The following is an 18,771-nucleotide window of genomic DNA, read 5'->3' on the forward strand; positions in this document are numbered from 1 at the left end:
CACGGAGGGCCACCCCAATCCCCCGAATCCCCCGAATCCCCAACCGACCCCACTGAAATAAAGTCCCCACCCCCACCCCCCCCACCCCCCAACTGACCCCCCTTTGCCTCACCAGGGCCTGGCCGATTGTCCCCGGCGAGGCCCCAAAAACTTACCTTGTTTCCGGGGCCATTGTCCCTCTTGCTGCTGCGGCTGGCTGCAGTCCCAGCAGTGGGCACCACTCCCGGTGGTGCTACTGGGACTGGGAGTTGCCGGCCTGCTGATTGGCCGGTAGTTCCATTAGGTGGGACTTCTTGCCTCAGCGGTGGAAGTCCTGCCCAAGTCCAATTAAGGACCGGAGGGAGTGTAAAATCCTGGCCTGGCACCCCAGGCCTGGCGGAGGCAGGCTCACCCCTGACTTTTTTGGCCTGTGGGTGGGGTTCCCACCCAACGTAAAATTCTGGCCTTGGACTTTTGTTGACTTATGGAGGTCTTTGTTGTCAAACACTCGGTGCCTTAGTTTGTAGAAGGCTGAGCTGGCGCAGCTGATTTGGCATTGGATCTCCTTAGCAATCGTAGCCTTTGGAGAGAAGTGGCTGCCAAGCTATGGGAGGTGCTCAACATATTCCAAAGCCTTTCCTTCAACATATATGGGAGGTGGAATATTTGGCTGGCCAGGTGTGGGTTGATATATGAGTTTTGTTTTGGCACCACTCAAGGATAGACCGCATCGCTTGTGCACAGAATTGAAAAGATCGAGAGCGGCTTGCAAATCTGGTGCAGAGCAGGCAGCGACACTGAAGTCATCTGCAAACTGTAGATCATGTATGTCTATGGTGGTCAGTTTAGTTTTGGCACGGAGGCAACTGAGATGAAAGAGATTTCCATCCAGGTGTTTAAGAAACGTTAACTCTCTTTCTCTCTCCACAGATGCTGCCTGACCTGCTGAGTATTGCCAGCAATTTCTGTTTTTGTTTCAGATTTCCAACATCTGCAGTACTTTGTTTTTGCTGTGGCAAGTCTGCCATAGCCCAGTGATAGAATTCTTGCCCCTGAGTCAGAAGGTCATGAGTGCAAAACTCCAATACAGCTACTTGAGCACTGTAAACTAGGCTGTCACTCCAGTACAGTACTGATGGAGTGCTGCAGTGCTGGAAGTGCTGTCGTACAGATAACCCGACAAATGGAAGCTCCTTCTGCCCTCTCAGGTGGGCATTAAAACAAAATCCCAAGGCACTATTAAAAGAAGAGCAGGCGGGCTGTCTCGATACCCTAACACATATCACCCAACCAACATCACTAGAACTGGTCATTTAATTCATTGCTGTTTGTGGGAGCTTGCTGTATGCAGATTGTCCATCACTTTCCCCTGCACTACAACAGTGACTACAAGACTAAGGTGGTGGATGGTAATGTCGCTGAACGAGTAATCCATAGGCATGGACTAAGACTGGCGACACGAATTCAAATCTTACCACCTCAGCTGGAGAATTTAAATTTAATTAAATAGTTCTAAAATAAAGAACCAGTATTAGTAATGGTGGCCATGAAACTACTGCATTGTCATAAAAAGCCATCTGGTTCATCCCCCTTTAGGGAAGCAAATCTGCTGTCCTTACTTGTAAGATTTGATTACTCAAAAGAATCAAAGAGTTACAAGTGGTTTATTGTAAAACAACGAAGCAATAATTCAAATACAACACATAATCAGAATAAATAGACCTACGACCTGTAAGAGGTGAGGATGGTTTACCAGAACGGCTGAACAGAGGAGGTGAGATGGTTTGATCTCTGCAGCTTGTGTTAACAATCTCTTCTCCTTGGGCTCCCTGTCAAGCTGGCTGGAGGTGTTAAGTGGAAGTTAGCATGGATCCAGCTGAAGGGAGCTTTCTCCTCTGTCCAACATGATCTTTTCCTCTTGGGCTGCCTGTTTATACACTTTATTTTTGGGGGTGCTGGTGGATACCTTATGCCAATTATTCATTCAATTACATTTTCCCATTCAATTGTCCCATTACCAGGAGACAAGTAGCCAATGAGGACCCCTCCTATTTCAACTCCCAGGTCAGCGCCTTGATTATTTCTTGTATGAAAATCTTGTTCCCTTCTCCTAGACAGATTGTTTTAGATAAGTGGACATGAGGCTTCATCTTATCAGGCCCGGAAATACTTACACAAAGGCCTGTGCTTAGAGTCATGTTCTTGGCAGACATAATAAGCCTTGTCAAAAATCCTGACTATGCTGAATTAGAGAGAGCAGAGAGAAAGAGCTATATCTACATTATTTAATTAATTTTTAAAGATCTAATAAGGCCATTAGACTGACATTTCTTACATACCTGATCGGGCCTACACATGACTGCAGATCCAGGTTGACTCTGAACCACCCTCTGAAATGGGCTAGAAAGCCACTCAGTTGTACCAGTTGGGCGGCACAGTGGCGCAGTGGTTAGCACCGCAGCCTCACAGCTCCAGTGACCCAGGTTCAATTCTGGGTACTGCCTGTGCGGAGTTTGCAAGTTCTCCCTGTGTCTGCGTGGGTTTTCGCTGGGTGCTCCGGTTTCCTCCCACAGCCAAAGACTTGCAGGTTGAGAGGTAAATTGGCCATTATAAATTGCCCCTAGTATCGGTAGGTGGTAGGGGAATATAGGAAAGGTGGGGATGTGGTAGGAATATGGGATAAGTGTAGGATTAGTATAAATAGGTGGTTGATGGCCGGCACAGACTCGGTGGGCCGAAGGGCCTGTTTCAGTGCTGTATCTCTAAATAAAAACTGCTACAAAAAAGTTGATTAAGAATAAAATCGGATGGATAACCCATCATCAGCCTTGGCACCGGATATAATAAAGGCACACACAGCCCAGTAAAAACCTGCAAAGTCCTCCTCATTAACATCTCAGGATTTGTGCCAAAATTGGGAGAGTTGTCCTGCAGACTAGTCAAACAACAGCCTGACATAGTCATACTCACCGAATCATATCTTATAGCCAATGTTCCAGAAACTTCCCTCACCATCACTCGGTATGTCCTTCCTCACTAACAGGACAGACCCACCAGAGGTATACAGTTGGGAGGGAGTTGCCTGAGGAGTCCTCAACGTTGACTCAGAAACCGATGAAGTCTCATTGCATCAGGTTAAACATCAGCAAGGAAACTTCCTGCTGATTACCACCTGAAATGATGAATCAGTGCTCCTCCATGTTGAACCACTTGGAAGAAGCACTAAGGGTAGCAGAATGTACTCTTGGTGGGGAACTTCAATGTCCATCACCAAGAGTGGCTCAGTAACACAACTACTGGCTGAGTCCTGAAGGACATACCTGCTAGAACCAACACGAAGGCAAAGCCTACTTAACCTCGTTCTCACCAATCTACCTGTCGCAGATGAATCTGTCCATAATAATATTGGTAGGAGTGACCACCACACAATCTTTGTGGAGATGTCTTCACAACTTGGACACCCTCCACCATGTTGTGTGGCACTACCACTGTGCTAAATGGTATAGATTCAGAACAAATCTAGCAGCTCAAAACTGGGCATCCATGAAGCTCTGTGGGCCATTAACAGCAGCAGAATTGCATTCCAGTACAATCTATAAAATCATGGCCTGGCATATCCCTAATTCTACCATTACAATCAAGTCAGGGGACCAAGCCTGGTTCAATGAGGAATGTAGGAGAAGATGACAGGAGCAGCACCTGGCATACCTAAAAATGAGATGCCAACCTGGTGAAGCTACAACACTGGGCATGCTAAGGAGCGGAGCAGCTTTCTATGACAGAGCTAAGCCATACCACAACTAATGGATCAGATCAAAGCTCTGCAGTGCTGCCATATCCAGTCATGAATGGTGGTGAACAACTAAACAACTAACAGGAGGAGGGGGCTCCATGGACACCCAATCCTCAATGATGGTGGAGCCCGGCACGTCAGTGCAAAAGATAAGGCTGAAGTATTTGCAACCATCTGCAGCCAGACGTGCTGAGTGGATGAACCATCTCAGCCTCATCCTGAGGTACTCAGTATCATGGACGCCTGTCTTCAGGCAATTTGATTATTTCCACGTGATATCAAGAAACAGCTGAATGCATTGTATACAGCAAAGGCTATGGGCCCTGACAACATCCCAGCTGTCATGAAGACTTATGCTCCATGACAGGGCACTGCGGCACAGTGGCGCAGTGGTTAGCACCGCAGCCTCACAGCTCCAGGGACCCGGGTTCGATTCCGGGTACTGCCTGTGTGGAGTTTGCAAGTTCTCCCTGTGTCTGCGTGGGTTTTCTCCGGGTGCTCCGGTTTCCTCCCACAAGCCAAAAGACTTGCAGGTTGATAGGTAAATTGGCCATTATAAATTGTCACTAGTATAGGTAGGTGGTAGGGAAATATAGGGACAGGTGGGGATGTTTGTTGGGAATATGGGATTAGTGTAGGATTAGTATAAAATGGGTGGTTGATGGTCGGCACAGACTCGGTGGGCCGAAGGGCCTGTTTCAGTGCTGTATCTCTAATCTAATCTAAAAAACTAGCTATGTCCCTAGCCAAGCTGTTCCAGTACGGCTACAACATTGGCATCTACTCGACAATATGGAAAATTGCATGGCTATCTCCTGTCCATAAAAAGGACACATCCACTCCAGCCAATTACTGCCCCATCTGTCTACTCTCAATCATCATCAAAGTGATGGAAGGCATCATTGACAGTGCTATCAAGCGGCACTTACTCAGCAGTAACCCACTTACCGATGCTCAGTTTGGATTCTGCCAGGACCACTCAGCTGCAGAGCTCATTACAGCCTTGGTCCAAACATGACCACAAAAGCTGAATTCAAGGGGTGAGGTGAGAGTGACTGCCCTTGACATCAAGGCAGTATTTGTCCAAGTGTGGCAACAAGTAAAATTGAAGTCAATGGGAATATTGGGGAAAGCTGTCCACAGTTGAAGTCATACCTAGTACAAAGTAAAATGGTTGTGGTCGTTGGACATCATTGCAGGAGTTCCTCAGGGCAGTGTTCCAGGTCCAACCATCTTCAGCTGCTGCATCAATGACCTTCCCTCCACCATAAGGACAGAATTAGGGATGTTTGCTGATGATTGCAGTGTTCACTACCATTCACAAATCCGCAGATAATGAAGTAGTCTGTATCTGTATGCAGCAAGACCTTGACAACATTCAGACATGGGCTGATAAGTGGCAAGTAACGTTTGCACCACACAAGTGCCAGGCAATGACCATTTCCAACAAGAGAGAATCTAACCATTTCCCCTTGACATTCAATGACATTACCATTGCTGAATCCCCCAGCATCAGCATCCTGGGAGTCACCATTAACCAGAAACACAGCTGGACCAGCCACATAAATATTGTGACTACAAGAACAGGTCAGAGGTTGGGAATTCTGCAGCAAGTAACTCAGCTCTTTACTCCCCAAAGACTGTCCACCATTTACAAGACACAAGTCAGGAGTGTGGTGAAATACGCTGCACTTGCCTGGATGGGTGCAGCTCCAACAACACACAAGAAGCTTGACACCATCCAGGACAAAGTCAGCCCGCTTGATTGGCACCCATCTACAATCTTAAACCTTCACTCCCTCCACCATCGGCGCACAGTAGCAGTAGTGTGTACCATCTACAAGATGCACTGCAGCAACTTGCCAAACCACCTGCGACAGCACCTTCCAAACCTGCGACCTCTACCATCTAGAGGGACAAGGGCAGCAGATGCATGGGAACACCGCCACCTGCAAGTTCCCTTCCAAGGCACACACCATCCTGACTTGGAACTATATTGCCGTTCCTTCACTATTGCCAGGTCAAAATCCTGGAACACCCTTCCTAACAGCACTGTGGGTGTACCTACCCCACATGGACTGCAGCGGTTTAAGAAGGTAGCTCAGCATGATTTTCTCAAGGGTAATTGGGGATAGGGACAAGAAAAAAAAATGATCCATTTCTGTATCCACCCCGCACTGACTCTAAGTGGTGGAAAACTGTCTCCATACTAATTAGGGGCTTCCCCACATGAAAATCTTACTTAACTTTAAGCACAGTGGCTCAGTGGTTAGCACCGCAGCCTCACAGCTCCAGGGACCCGGGTTCGATTCTGGGTACTGCCTGTGCGGAGTTTGCAAGTTCTCCCTGTGTCTGCGTGGGTTTTCGCCGGGTGCTCCGGTTTCCTCCCACATCCAAAAGACTTGCAGGTGATAGGTAAATTGGCCGTTGTAAATTGCCCCTAGTATAGGTAGTTGATAGGGAATATGGGATTACTGTAGGGTTAGTATAAATGGGTGGTTGTTGGTCGGCACAGACTCGGTGGGCCGAAGGGCCTGTTTCAGTGCTGTATTTCTAAATTAAATTTTTAAAAAATTAAGTTTCCCACCAGAGGTGGTTTTCTGACCTGAAAACATACCCGGTTCATATTTCTCTACAAAATCTACAAAATACTTCAAGAGATAGACAGGGTAGATGCAGCTAAGATGTTTCCCCTGGTTGGGGAGTCTAGAACCAGGGGACACAATTTCAAAATGAGGGGGAAGCCACGTAGGACAAAGATGAGGAGAAATTTCTTTACTCAGGGTTGTGAATCTTTAGAATTCTTTACCCCAGAGGGCTGTGGAAGCTCAGTCATTGAGTATGATTAAAGCAGAGATTAACATATTTTTAAATACAAATGACATAAGAGGATATGAGGATATTGTGGGAAAAAGGCATTGACGTGGATGATCAGCCATGATCATATTGAATAGCGGGGCAGGCTCGATGGGCTGAATGGCCTACTCCTGTTTCTATGTTCCCGCCACCATGTTGAAAATTCAGCATTTCTTCACATAGACTGTAGCAGTTTGAGAAGGCAGCTCACCACCATCTTCTCAAGGGCAGTTAGGGATTGGGAATAAATACTGGCCTTGCCAGTGATGCCCATATCCCATGAATGAATAATAAAAAAAGTCCTTAATTGGCTTTCAAACACTTTAGGATGACTTGAGGAAATGAAAGGAGCTATATCAACCCTAGTTTCTTTTTTCTTTGTTTTCTTGAAAGCTGTCTATTAAATCTGTGGACTCTTTGATTTATTAGGGAGCATTGACTGTTGTTATGATTGCTGGGTTATCCTTGGATCCATGATGTTATCTTGTTTTCTCTCCATTGTAAGATTATGGAGGTGCGCTAGCTAACCCAGCATTCACCTCACAGCCAGACGTGCTGTTAAGAAGGAAGAAAAGGGAAATGAGAGACGAATAAAAGTGGGAAAGAGGATGAGAAAGGCTGAGAAAAGATGGCAATCTACTTCAGCCCAAGCGGATGGCTTTTAACCATTTTTGTTTTTGGCAGAGTTTGGTGGTTTAAATGTTTGGTTCACAACCTCAATTCTCATCACTATTATTTACCAAATGTTGACAACTCAGAATCTGATGTTACGTATGTGTAATACTAATGATAATGGTGAATGAAGTGCATCTTTAACTAGGGTTAATCCACAGCTGATTGCTAGAAGAGATAAATAGCGTTAAAAATAAAACTTCCAGCCTGTTGGACTTGCGAACAGTCCAAACAGCCTCGATCAAGGCTTCACAGCCTCATGTATAATCCCTGGTTTTGGTCATTTTAGGCACTTTTTTTCCAGTCTGGCTATTATGATTTAAGTCTTTTAAGCCCATGAACTGATGTTATTTTTCTTCACTATTTAAAGGAAAGTGTGGACCTGGGGGAAATCATGTTCTCTCTCTGCTATCTGCCTACTGCTGGCCGACTAACATTGACAGTCATCAAATGCAGGAATCTCAAAGCCATGGACATCACTGGCTACTCTGGTGAGTGTGCACCATTTTCCAAAAATAAATTGTGAATTTATCGATGTACAATTTAATGGCTAAAAAGCTTACCCAGCTAGACCTGGAAATGCTCATTCAGACTATGCTAAATGAGCTGGAATAAAAATAAAATGCTGGAAATGCACAGCAGATCATTCTGCAGATCTGTAAAGAGGAAGGCCAGTTCCGATGTTTCAAGTGTATATCCTGAATGGAAGACGGAAAGGTAAATTGGCATTTTAATTGAAGTGATTTATGACTTTAACCCCTTATAGGGACTAAACCAAATCAGGAGTACATCCCTATAAATCTCCTTCAATCAAGTTCACACCAGACAAATTCTCAGACACTTATTTGGGTCCAAAGAATTGTACTAGCTTTCCCTCAAAGAAAGAAATCCAACAGAGAATATTACCATCTTTTGGATAGCCTATTTTAATAATTATGGCTAAGTCATAAATATCCTAGATATTATAAGGGTCTGGGAACTCTCTTCAATATGTATTTCTCCACTTAAAGAGACACAGAGGGGATTCTTTGTAGTTGTATACAGAATGCTACATGAGACAATTTATTAACTTTTATAGATTTATTAAAGAATTTAACATGTATTACACTTCTAAGTGGATAAGTATATCACAATATCGAATATTACTAAGAGATGTCACACATAACCTTATTTCTAACATAGAATGGCAAGGTTAAACTTTTGGAATGTTACAGCAAAAATATCTTAGACTATCCAGAATATCCATCAAAATATAAAGTAAACTTTTTACCTTAAATTCCTCTTAGTTGAGAAGCATTGTTTGAGGATTCAACACTTCTAAACTTTATTTCAAAAACCTCTCATGTTTATACTGTTTCTGAAGTGACATCTGACTTCTAGCATTTAAATGTGACTTTCCTGTCTTCCTTTTAAAATCTATATCTTTCATTACCATTTCCACTTAATGTTTTACTGGACTTCCTTTGCTGTTAAAGTTGTGAGAATTTATCTTGTCAAAATGTTTATAATTGTGTTTACTTAAGCTCTCTTCTTCCCGTTAGTCCATTCCATTTATTGTTTCATTATCTGTGCCTTTTCCATGGCACCCCAAAGCAACCTCCGGAGCCGACCTGTCTGCACAAACCAATTAAGTTTATTGCTACTTCTTACTGACAGGATATTTCAATATATGTGTTTATCTTCCAAGCCCCTGACAACAGAGACACAAATGGATTTCCCAACTTGTTTCTGGTTCAAAACAGGGACTTTGAACATCTTTAACTCTACCTTCTTAAAGGGTAGTGTGTTTTAAAAACTGACCATCCATACAATCCCTAACTCTAAAAGGCATAATATTTTAACTATTTCTAAATTCTACTTAATTAAGCCTATTATACCTATATTCCATGACATAGTATCTCTCTTGAGGCCTGATGAAGGGTTACATATCCAAAAGTATCATAATCTCTTTACAGATGCTGAGTAATTGTATCCTTCCGGCATTATTTTGTTTTTAATCCAGATTTTCTTACAGCAGAGAAAGGAGATTTGATAGAGGTGTTTGAAATCATGAAGGGTTTAAACAGTAAATACAGAAAAATCGTTTCCAGTGGCCAAAAGATTGATCCCGAGAGGGCACAGATTTAATGTGATTGGCAAAAATATCTGAGGTGACATGAGGAGAAACCCTTTTGCGCAATGAGTGATTAGGATTTGGAATACACTGCCTGATACAGTGGCAGATACAGATTCAATTGTAGCTTTCAGAAGGGAATTGTATACTTGAATGAGAGCAAACTGCAGGATATAGGGAAAGAGCTGGGGAGTGGGACTAACTGGATTGTTCTGAAAGAGCAAGCACAGACTTGATGAACCGAGTGGCTGCTTTCCATGCTGTACTAGTCTATGATTCTATTCCAGCATTTATAGTTATTCTTTTTCATTTTATTAAACAAGATGGACTGACTCGCAGATTTTTTTTTAAAGCCACTAAAAAATCATTTGCTAAGAGGAGACTTTTCAACTTTCTGACATGAGACCAAAAGTATAATGGGGGCAGTTGACAAGAAGAGAGCTAATCATTTATATCATGCTCACATTAAGTGACCAAAGAAAAGGCTTATTCTGGGCACCAAATTATAGTAAAATTGTAAGCGCATTCTTTATAAACATATTTTATAATTTTCCAACAACACGCAAGAATCTTTCTCTTCTGAACATTTCCCACAAAAGCTAAAGGTGTCCCTTTGGCTTGTTTGTTTCTGATTGTTAAACATGTGCCTTAAGCTTTTGTTTTGAAATTGATCTGGATTGCAACTAATAAACCTCAGGTCTTACCACCAAGACAAAGGTCAAGCCTTCCCTGTGTGTGAATGCATCCCATACATCAAGTGCACACTCAACCATACTTTCACCATATGTAGTGAACAAACATACAGGGCTGGATTTTATGGGCCCCCCTGAGGTGGGGTCGGAGTCGGGGGGACCCACAGAATTGCAACAGGTGGCGGGGGGGGAGGGTCTGTCGCCAAGTGATTTTGCCAGGTGCGGGATAGGCCAATGACAGCTTTCCCACCCAGAGGCCAATTGAGACCCTTAAGTGGCCTATTAAGATCCACTTAAGGGCCTCTTCCCACAGCTGCTGGGATCTAACCTGTGGCGGAGGGTGCCTCTGCCACGCGGGGAGGGCGCATTGTAAAACAAGGTCCCCCCCAGCGGGCTTTGGAGTGGTGCCTCCTTCGTGGGAAATCTGTAGCCCATGGAGGACCCCACCCAGCCGGCAAAACCTCCACCTTCATGGATCCCCCTCCCCCGGACATCACGTCCACCCTCTCAGCACCCACCCCCCCGCCCCTCGTCGGGGCCTTCCCGACTGGTACCAGCGACCCCGCCTCACCTACCTCTTCTCCGGAGTTCCAGCATGGGCCTGGGTCCGAGGCCTCTGCAGTACCGGCAGTGTCCACTGCTCACAGTGGTGTTGCCGCTACAGCTGAGCTACTGGCCCTGTGATTGCCTGGAAGCTCTTGGAGGCGGGATCCCTGTCTTTAAAGGGATGGGGATCCCAGTTTGGGACACTTAGGCAGCAAAACGACGGAGGATTAATGCAAGGGGCCGCAAAAAGGACGAGGCAGGGCTCCCTCCGCTTTTACAGCCCAGTGCCGGGAGCCCTGCCTCCTCCACAAAATCTAGCCCACAGTGTGTCGTCTGTTGAGTACTTTCCCTCTTGTTAAAGGGATCAAGGCTGCAGGTCCTCTCCCAATTCCTGCTGAGGATGGAAACTTCCTGAGACTTTAATCATTGTGGCTGTGCAGTGAGAGCCACAAAGCTCCCATGTCAGGTGTGGAAAGCTGCCCAGCTATGAGTTCTGACTCTGCCAGGTCAGCCATTGATTGAAGCCAATCGCAGAGTATCCTGCCTGCCAACAGGAGGATTTGTTTTGCTATCGACAGTTTAGTTCTCCTATCAATACCACAGATTACCCCATAAACCAGAATCTTTTGGGTTATCTCACTCTTCAGTGCACCCAAATTAAAGTGTTCCAGATTGTCCCAGCTGTTAGCCAAACACCTGAAAAACAGAATAGGCTGCTCAATGATGAAGGTTTAAATATTCATTCAAATGGGTAGAGTTGGGGGAAGGAAGCTGAAATAAAACAAACTTTGAAACAAGCAGTGGATAACAGGGTCTTCCCTCCTCAAACATTCCTCACTGTCCTGCTGCCTCACTCCTGATCCCTTGCCCAGCAACTTCACTCTTTCTAGTTTTATGGACTTATTTTCAGCCAGTCCTTCATCAAAACGCAATACTTTAGAATTAAATTTCTGTTTAATATGGGAACAAACTGTCATCTGTAATATAATCTTTCAAGGCCTAGATTTTGTGCTGGCGATGTAGGTCGCGTTCTCTGGCAGAAGTGCCGCCAAGAACCCCGCGTCACCTTTTCTGTGGGTGGCCTGCTGGATCAAGTGCAATTAGGCACTTGACTGGACAGCAGAAGGCCTTCCACGGGATCAAGGACCCCGGCTACGGAAGTCACGCCCTCTGAGATCTGCTGGCCAATCAGAGGCCGGCATCTCTTTAACTGAGCAGCGCCATGGCGAAGGCAGTGGCTGCTGCCAGTGGTGCACCCACCCAAGACCCAGGAGCAGCGCTGGACGAGAACACAAGTAGGTCAGGGCGGGAGGGGTCTCATGGGGTGGGGTCACGGAGGAGGGGGGTCAGCAGCAAGGACTGGGAGGTAGCTCTCAGCAGGTTGCCCCTTCCCGATGCTGGGTCCCTCGTTCAGGCACTATGTGCCTTTTAATAAGGCCGCCCCCCCAGAGCCAACAAGCAACCTGCAAGGTTTCTCTTGCCATGCTCCCCATGCGCCGACAGTCCCGTCCGCTGCTGGGCTAATTTTTTTTTTCCAAAATATACTTTATTCATAAAAATCTGTAAAAATTACATAACCAGTTTAAAACAGCACCAAGTCAAAAAAATACAAACAGTGCAAAGCTGATCAGTTTCCTTCAGTACAATCATGAGTTGCCTCACAACCCTTCCATTTCACATTTGTCATGCCAATTACATTTTTACATTTAACAGCAAATGAAAATTTTTCCGATACAGATCGAGGGGTTTCCCATGGATCCAGCCCCTCCGTTCAGCTTGGTGGGGGGACCTTACACAGTAGTCTTTCCCCATTGAGCCTTTGCTGCGGCTGCCCCAAGCTTTAGTGCGTCCCTCAGCACGTAGTCCTGGACCTTGGAATGTGCCAGTCTGCAACATTTGGTCATGGACAACTGTTTGCGCTGAAAGACCAGCAAGTTTCGGGCAGACCAAAGGATGTCTTTCACTGAGTTGATCGTCCTCCAGCAGCAGTTGATGTTTGTCTCGGTGTGCGTCCCTGGGAACAGCCCGTAGAGCACAGACTCCTGTGTTACAGAGCTGCTTGGGATGAACCTCGACAAAAACCACTGCATCTCTTTCCACACCTGCTTTGCAAAGACACATTCCAGGAGGAGGTCGGCAACCGTCTCTTCCCCACCACAGCCACCGCGGGGGCATTGCGTGGAGGGGGCGAGACTTCGGGCGTGCAGGAAGGATCTGACGGGGAGGGATCTTCTCACCACCAGCCAAGCTACATCTTGGTGCTTGTTTGAAAGTTCTGGTGATGAGGCATTCCGCCAAATGACTTTGGCGGTCTGCTCGGGGTACCATCCGACAGGATCCACCATCTCCTTTTCCCGTAGGGCCTTGAGGGCATTCCGTGCAGACCACTGCCTGATGGATCGGTGGTCAAACGTGTTTTCCTGCAGAAACTGCTCCACGAAGGATAGGTGGTACGGCACGGTCCAACTGCATGGAGCGTTCCGCGGCCATGTGACCAGGCCCATCCTTCGCAACACCGGGGACAAATAGAACCTCAGCACGTAGTGACACTTGGAATTTGCGTACCGGGGATCTACACACAGCTTGATGCAGCCGCACACGAAGGTGGTCATCAGGATGAGGGCGACGTTGGATACATTTTTCCCGTCCTTATCCAGAGGTTTGAACATCGTGTCCCTCCGGACCCGGTCCATTTTGGATCCCCAGATGAAGCGGAAAATGGCTCGGGTGACCGCCACAGCGCAGGAGTGGGGTATGGGCCAGACCTGCGCCACGTACAGCAACAACATGAGCGCCTTGCACCTGATGACCAGGTTCTTGCCCACAATGGAGAGAGATCGCTGCCCCCACATGCTCAACTTTTGTTGTACCTTGGCTACTCGCTCCTCCCAGGTTTTGGCGCCCGCCCCAGTCCTTCCGAACCATATCCCCAGCACCTTCAGGTAGTCTGACCTGTCGGTGAAGGGGACAAAGGATCGGTCAGCCCAGTTCCCAAAGAACATGGCCTCGCTCTTGCCGTGGTTAACTTTGGCTCCCGAGGCCAGTTCGAACTGGTCGCAGATGCTCATCAGTCTGCGCACGGACAGCGGATCCGAGCAGAAGACGGCGACATCATCCATGTACAGGGAGGTTATAACCTGAGTGCCTCCACTGCCTGGGATTGTCACCCCTCTTATGCTCTCATCCTTCCTAATAGATTCAGCAAAGGGTTCAATACAGCAAACAAACAAGACCGGGGAGAGAGGACAGCCCTGTCTGACTCCAGATTGGATCGGGAAACCTTCCGATTTCCACCCATTGATTGTGACTGCGCTACTGATGTCTGTGGAGAGCAGTTTGATCCAATTGCAGATTCCCTCCCCAAACTCCATTTTGGAAAGCACGTCCATCATGTAGGTGTGCGATATCCTGTCACTGGGCTAATTGTGACTGTGGCAGGACGATGCCCTTTATTGGGCATTAATTGTCCACTTAAGGGCCTCAATTGACAGTGGAGCATGAAGGCCGTTCACATTTTGGTGGCGGCGGGAACGTGGTGGGGTCCCCCTCCCCCGCCACAACCATGCCACCCAATTACATGTTCTCCCCGCCTCCAAACTCGCCGCAGGGGAGAGCATAAAATTCTCCCCCAGGTGTTCGAGTTTAACTCTGAGGGAGATGAATAGTTAGCCAGGGTTCCACTAGCCCTTGCTGGAAAGAAAGTGGATGGACGTTGAATGATGGTAGGATGAGACAGCTGTGGTCGCTCCCCGACCCCCCGCCCCATCCCCAACGCCACAGGCAAAAGGCCTGCCTGAACTCACAGGGTGGAATCTTACTGTGTTTGAAATTTTTCTGCCATCGGGAACAAATGCGGGTCCCAGCCCGATGGTGTTGGCTGGCCACACAGCGTTATGATCTTTTTAAGAGGCCACTTCCATACTTGCCGTCCAATTAAGGATCGTGGGCAGGTTCCCAAGGCAGGAAGCCCAATCAGAGGGCTCGAAGCTCTGGACAGCTGGCAGCCCCACTGGGAGAGTCGGGCGCTGCTGTTGCATGTAGGGACAGCAAGGGCACCGCAAAACTGGAGGTGCTGTCTGCAGCATGCTAAAAATGTAAAAATCATTCAGGACCACAGCTGTGAGGCCATCAGCATGGAGGGGATTCACTCCATAGGATTGCTTGTGGCCATGGCTGTGGTCTTCTCTTGGCAACAGCTCCTTGATGGGTGATTGACAGAGGGCATCGATGGCCCCCTGGTTTGCCACTGGGAGGCCGCATCTATTTACCTGCCAGGCTCCAGTATGATCGGAGTGGGGTTGGGGGGCACTTCTGCCCTCAGGAAGATCCTGGCGACACCATAATGGCCCCTTAATGGGCCTAATTGGTAGCTGCTGCCACATTAATTACTTGGAGGTGGGAACACATCTGCTGGCTGACCCGATGCACTAATTTCCAAGTTTCCTCCCAATCCTGCCTCCAAACTCACCCCTTCAAGGCCATGAAGATTTCCCCTACTATCTTTGTTGAGATACAAGGAATGGTCTTTTAGATGGGTATCAGAGGATTAGAGAAATGAACCTAGTGGGAGGCAGGGGGCAACACATGAGAGATTACGGCATACAGAGTAAGAGGCTTCATTGTTCCCAGCTACTGAGTCACATGATGATATGACCAGATGCTGGATGGTAAAAGGGGACCTGACTGTAGTGCGTGTAAGGTTGACTTACAGGAGAGGCCAGTGATATTGAATCCAAAGGAATATCCAGTGCAAACATGACTGGAAACTGCTGTGAAAATGTTTCCTGCCTGGAATGTAATGCAGAGCTCGCATTGTAACTGAATTGCTCTGCGCGGGTACCAGTATCAACGTTACAGCATAATACATAATAGCATAGAGGTCATCGGTGGCTCAGTGGTAGTCACAGGTTGTGGATTTAAGTTTCACTCCAGAGCCACGAGCAAATAATCCTGGCTGACACCCCAGTGCAGTATTGTCGGAAGTGCCACCTTTCAAGTGAGATGTTAAACCAAGGCCCTGTCTGTCCTCTCAAGTGGATGTAAAAGATCCCATGGCACTATTAAAAGAAGAGCAGGGAGTTCTCCTAAAGTCCTGGCCAATATTTGCCCCTCAACCAAAATCACTTGAAAACAGATTATGTGGTCATTCTCACATTGCTTTTTGTGGGACCTTGGCCTGTGCAGGTTAATTATAACAGTGACTCCACGTCAAAAATATTTCATTGGCTGCAAAGCACTTTGGAAAGGCACTATATAAATATTCTATAAACTTTTGTGGGATCAGAACATGTAACATTTGATTCTAAAAAGGGCAGTAAATATTGTTTGTATCCTGGAAATTAGACCACAGCTGTAAGGAAGCGTGCTTTGATGCGATGCAGCTTCTGTGCATTAACACAAAAATGGTGTTAAAATTAGCACTGGGTGGCAGGAGTGGGTATAATGTTGTACTCCTCAGCTACACATCAATGATTTCCACATTCACACAGAGAGAAAACGGACATGACATTTAAAAAACGAATCAAAAATCTTCCACAATTCCACATGCGCTGACAACCTTGGCAAGCGTAATTCCAATCATTGTTACAGACCATTAAATTAACTTTCAGTTTTGTCTGGGGCAATTAACCTGATAGAATGAAAAGGGCACACATGAGTAATGACTGTGCAGTGGGTGGGTTGAAGCTAATGAACCGAGAATTATTTGCACTGTCATTAAACGGTGTTTGTTAAAAGAGCTATTAGCCCTAAAATATGTTGCTACATGATGAGAATTGGAATTACCTTTCTCTTTTCAGATAGATAATTGAAAAAAAAACTCACATACTTTCCGCATATCAAGTTCCACAGAAATAAAGGCTGAACCTGGAGACTGGTCTTCCTGCTTCATCTAACTCTGCAAGTTTGATATGATTTTGTGCAGCAGTCACCAGTTTGTTAGGGCACTCACTGCCTGTTACAAATTAGTACTTCAAACCTTGCAGTTGGGGTCATACAATGCTTTCTGACCCTGATTTGTTTATTTAAACAGCCTCCCATCCAAAACAAGTGGACCAGCTATTTGCCCATTTCCAGACCTGCTGGAAAATGGCAATGGTGAGCCTTGGGCATCCCTGATTTTTAACAGTAGCTGGTTTTCATAGGAACCCTGGAATTGTTAGAAACAAGAAGGCCAAGATCCATAGAATGCACCTTCCACCATCCTGGTAGTCGCATGATATGACAATAATGGAGTTTTTGACCAATCGTAGCTATCAATCTCTATCAATTAGTCTACAGCAGACCAGGACATGATGAGAAATGGGCAGGTGGTGGTTGAAAAGTGCCCCTAACTAAATGTAAGGTTGAACGCCAGCTTGATAGCCATTTTGCAGTTGCAGCATAGCAAGTAAAATGTATTCTGTTTGAGTTTGTTTCAATAAATAAATAACTGTTCTAGTACCCTGCCAATACCAATAAGTTACGTTCTTTTGAGAGCAATACATTTCACTCAGGTTGCTGAATCTGTATGATTAATGCTGATTTTCTGAACCTATTTAAGCTGATCAATGAACTTGTTGCCTGATAGGGATTATTCCACCGTCCTGTCCTCACAGGAAGCATCAGAGCTATAATGTTGATTTCCTATCTCCTTCCTGTGAGTGCAGATCCCCAATGGGATTGCAGATTTTCCCCTTATATGCAAATTTTCTAAATAGCCTTTCTGAGTGTATAATATACACAGTTTGACTGATGTAACATCTGCTCTCTCGCTCCAATTCATTATTTATAAGAACCCTCACTCGGAAAAACAGTGGAACTGCTTGCATAAAGCAGTTCTAACCTGCAGTCCCTGGAAAGTATAATATTGGCATTAATATTCTGTGATAGCTCTTGTCATGATGTTGTCTGACACTTATTATCCATCCGTGGGAAAACAAAATGATGAAAATGAACAGTATTTATGGAGGAGCAGTGCAATGGGATTTTATTTTTCATCTGCAAGCAGAGACTAGATTGAATGAAGTACAGGTTGATAAAGCAGTGAGAGAAAGAACTTCCATTTATACAATACCTTTCATGGCCTGAAAATCTCCCATCGTGGATCACAGCCAATGAAGTATCTTCTGGAGTGTCGTCACTGTTGTATTTAGAGAAATGCAGCAGGTAATTTTCACACAGCAAGGCCCAATAAATGGTAGTGGAATAAATGACCAGATAATCTGTCTTCCAATGATATAAAAACAGAAAATGATAGAAACACACAGCAGCATCTGTGGAGAGAGAAAGAATTAATCACCCCAATATTAATGGGTAGACAGGGAGGGTGCAGGCAAACCAGGTAGTGGGTAAAGAAACTGCAAGGCTGGGGTCTTGGAGGATTTGAATTATTTTATTATCTACTGCAAGCCATCTTCTTAAACCCCTATTCCCTGTCCCCTCCACCTTCACCTCCAACAATAAGTGTGAGGAGCTCATGGACATCTTTGTCAGTAAGATCGAGACCATCCAATCAGCTGCCTCTGTCCCTCCCTTCCACTGGCCCACCTGGCCAAACTTTCTATAATACTCACCCAGCCCTTGCCCTGAACTCCCCTAGTTTCTTTCCTATCTCCCTTCATGCCCTCTCTGAGCTCAGCTTGTCCAAGAGATCCAACTTCTGTTCCCTCGATCCTATTCCCACTAACTGCTGATCACCCAACTTCCCCTCCTGGTCCCCATGTTCGGCAATATTGTAAATGGCTCTTTCTCTTCAGCTGTTGTCCCTCTCTCCACAAATAACCAACCCTTGACCTCACCGCCCTTGCAAACTACCGTCCTTCTCAAACTTCGCTTTCCTCTCCAAAGTCCTTTAACGTGTTGACACCTCCCAAATCCATTCCCATCTTTCCGAGAACTCCATATTTGAATCCCTTCAATCAGGTTTCCACCCCTGTGACATCCTATGTGACTATGACAAAGGTAAACTTTCCCTCCTCATCCTTCTTGACCTGTCTGTAGCCTTTGACATGGTTGATCACACCATCCTCCTTCAATGCATCCCCACTGTCATCCAGCTGGACTGTTCTCACCAGGTTCCATTCTTATCTATTTAATTGTAGCCAGAGAATCACTTGCAATGGCTTCTCTTCCTGATCCTG

At 46.0% G+C, this 18,771-nt stretch overlaps 1 protein-coding gene across 1 annotated transcript in view; it reads left to right on the top strand.

Moving 5' to 3' along the window:
• LOC137384071 (synaptotagmin-6-like) overlaps positions 1-18,771 on the top strand; it is a 324,396-nt gene that overhangs the window by 287,023 nt on the left and 18,602 nt on the right. The window contains exon 7 of the mRNA XM_068057646.1: positions 7,671-7,791. Coding sequence (XP_067913747.1) covers positions 7,671-7,791 — 121 coding nt within the window. The remainder of the gene's footprint in view (positions 1-7,670; positions 7,792-18,771) is intronic.

The sequence above is a fragment of the Heterodontus francisci genome, chromosome 25, assembly GCF_036365525.1.
Source record: "Heterodontus francisci isolate sHetFra1 chromosome 25, sHetFra1.hap1, whole genome shotgun sequence".
NCBI lineage: Eukaryota > Metazoa > Chordata > Chondrichthyes > Heterodontiformes > Heterodontidae > Heterodontus > Heterodontus francisci.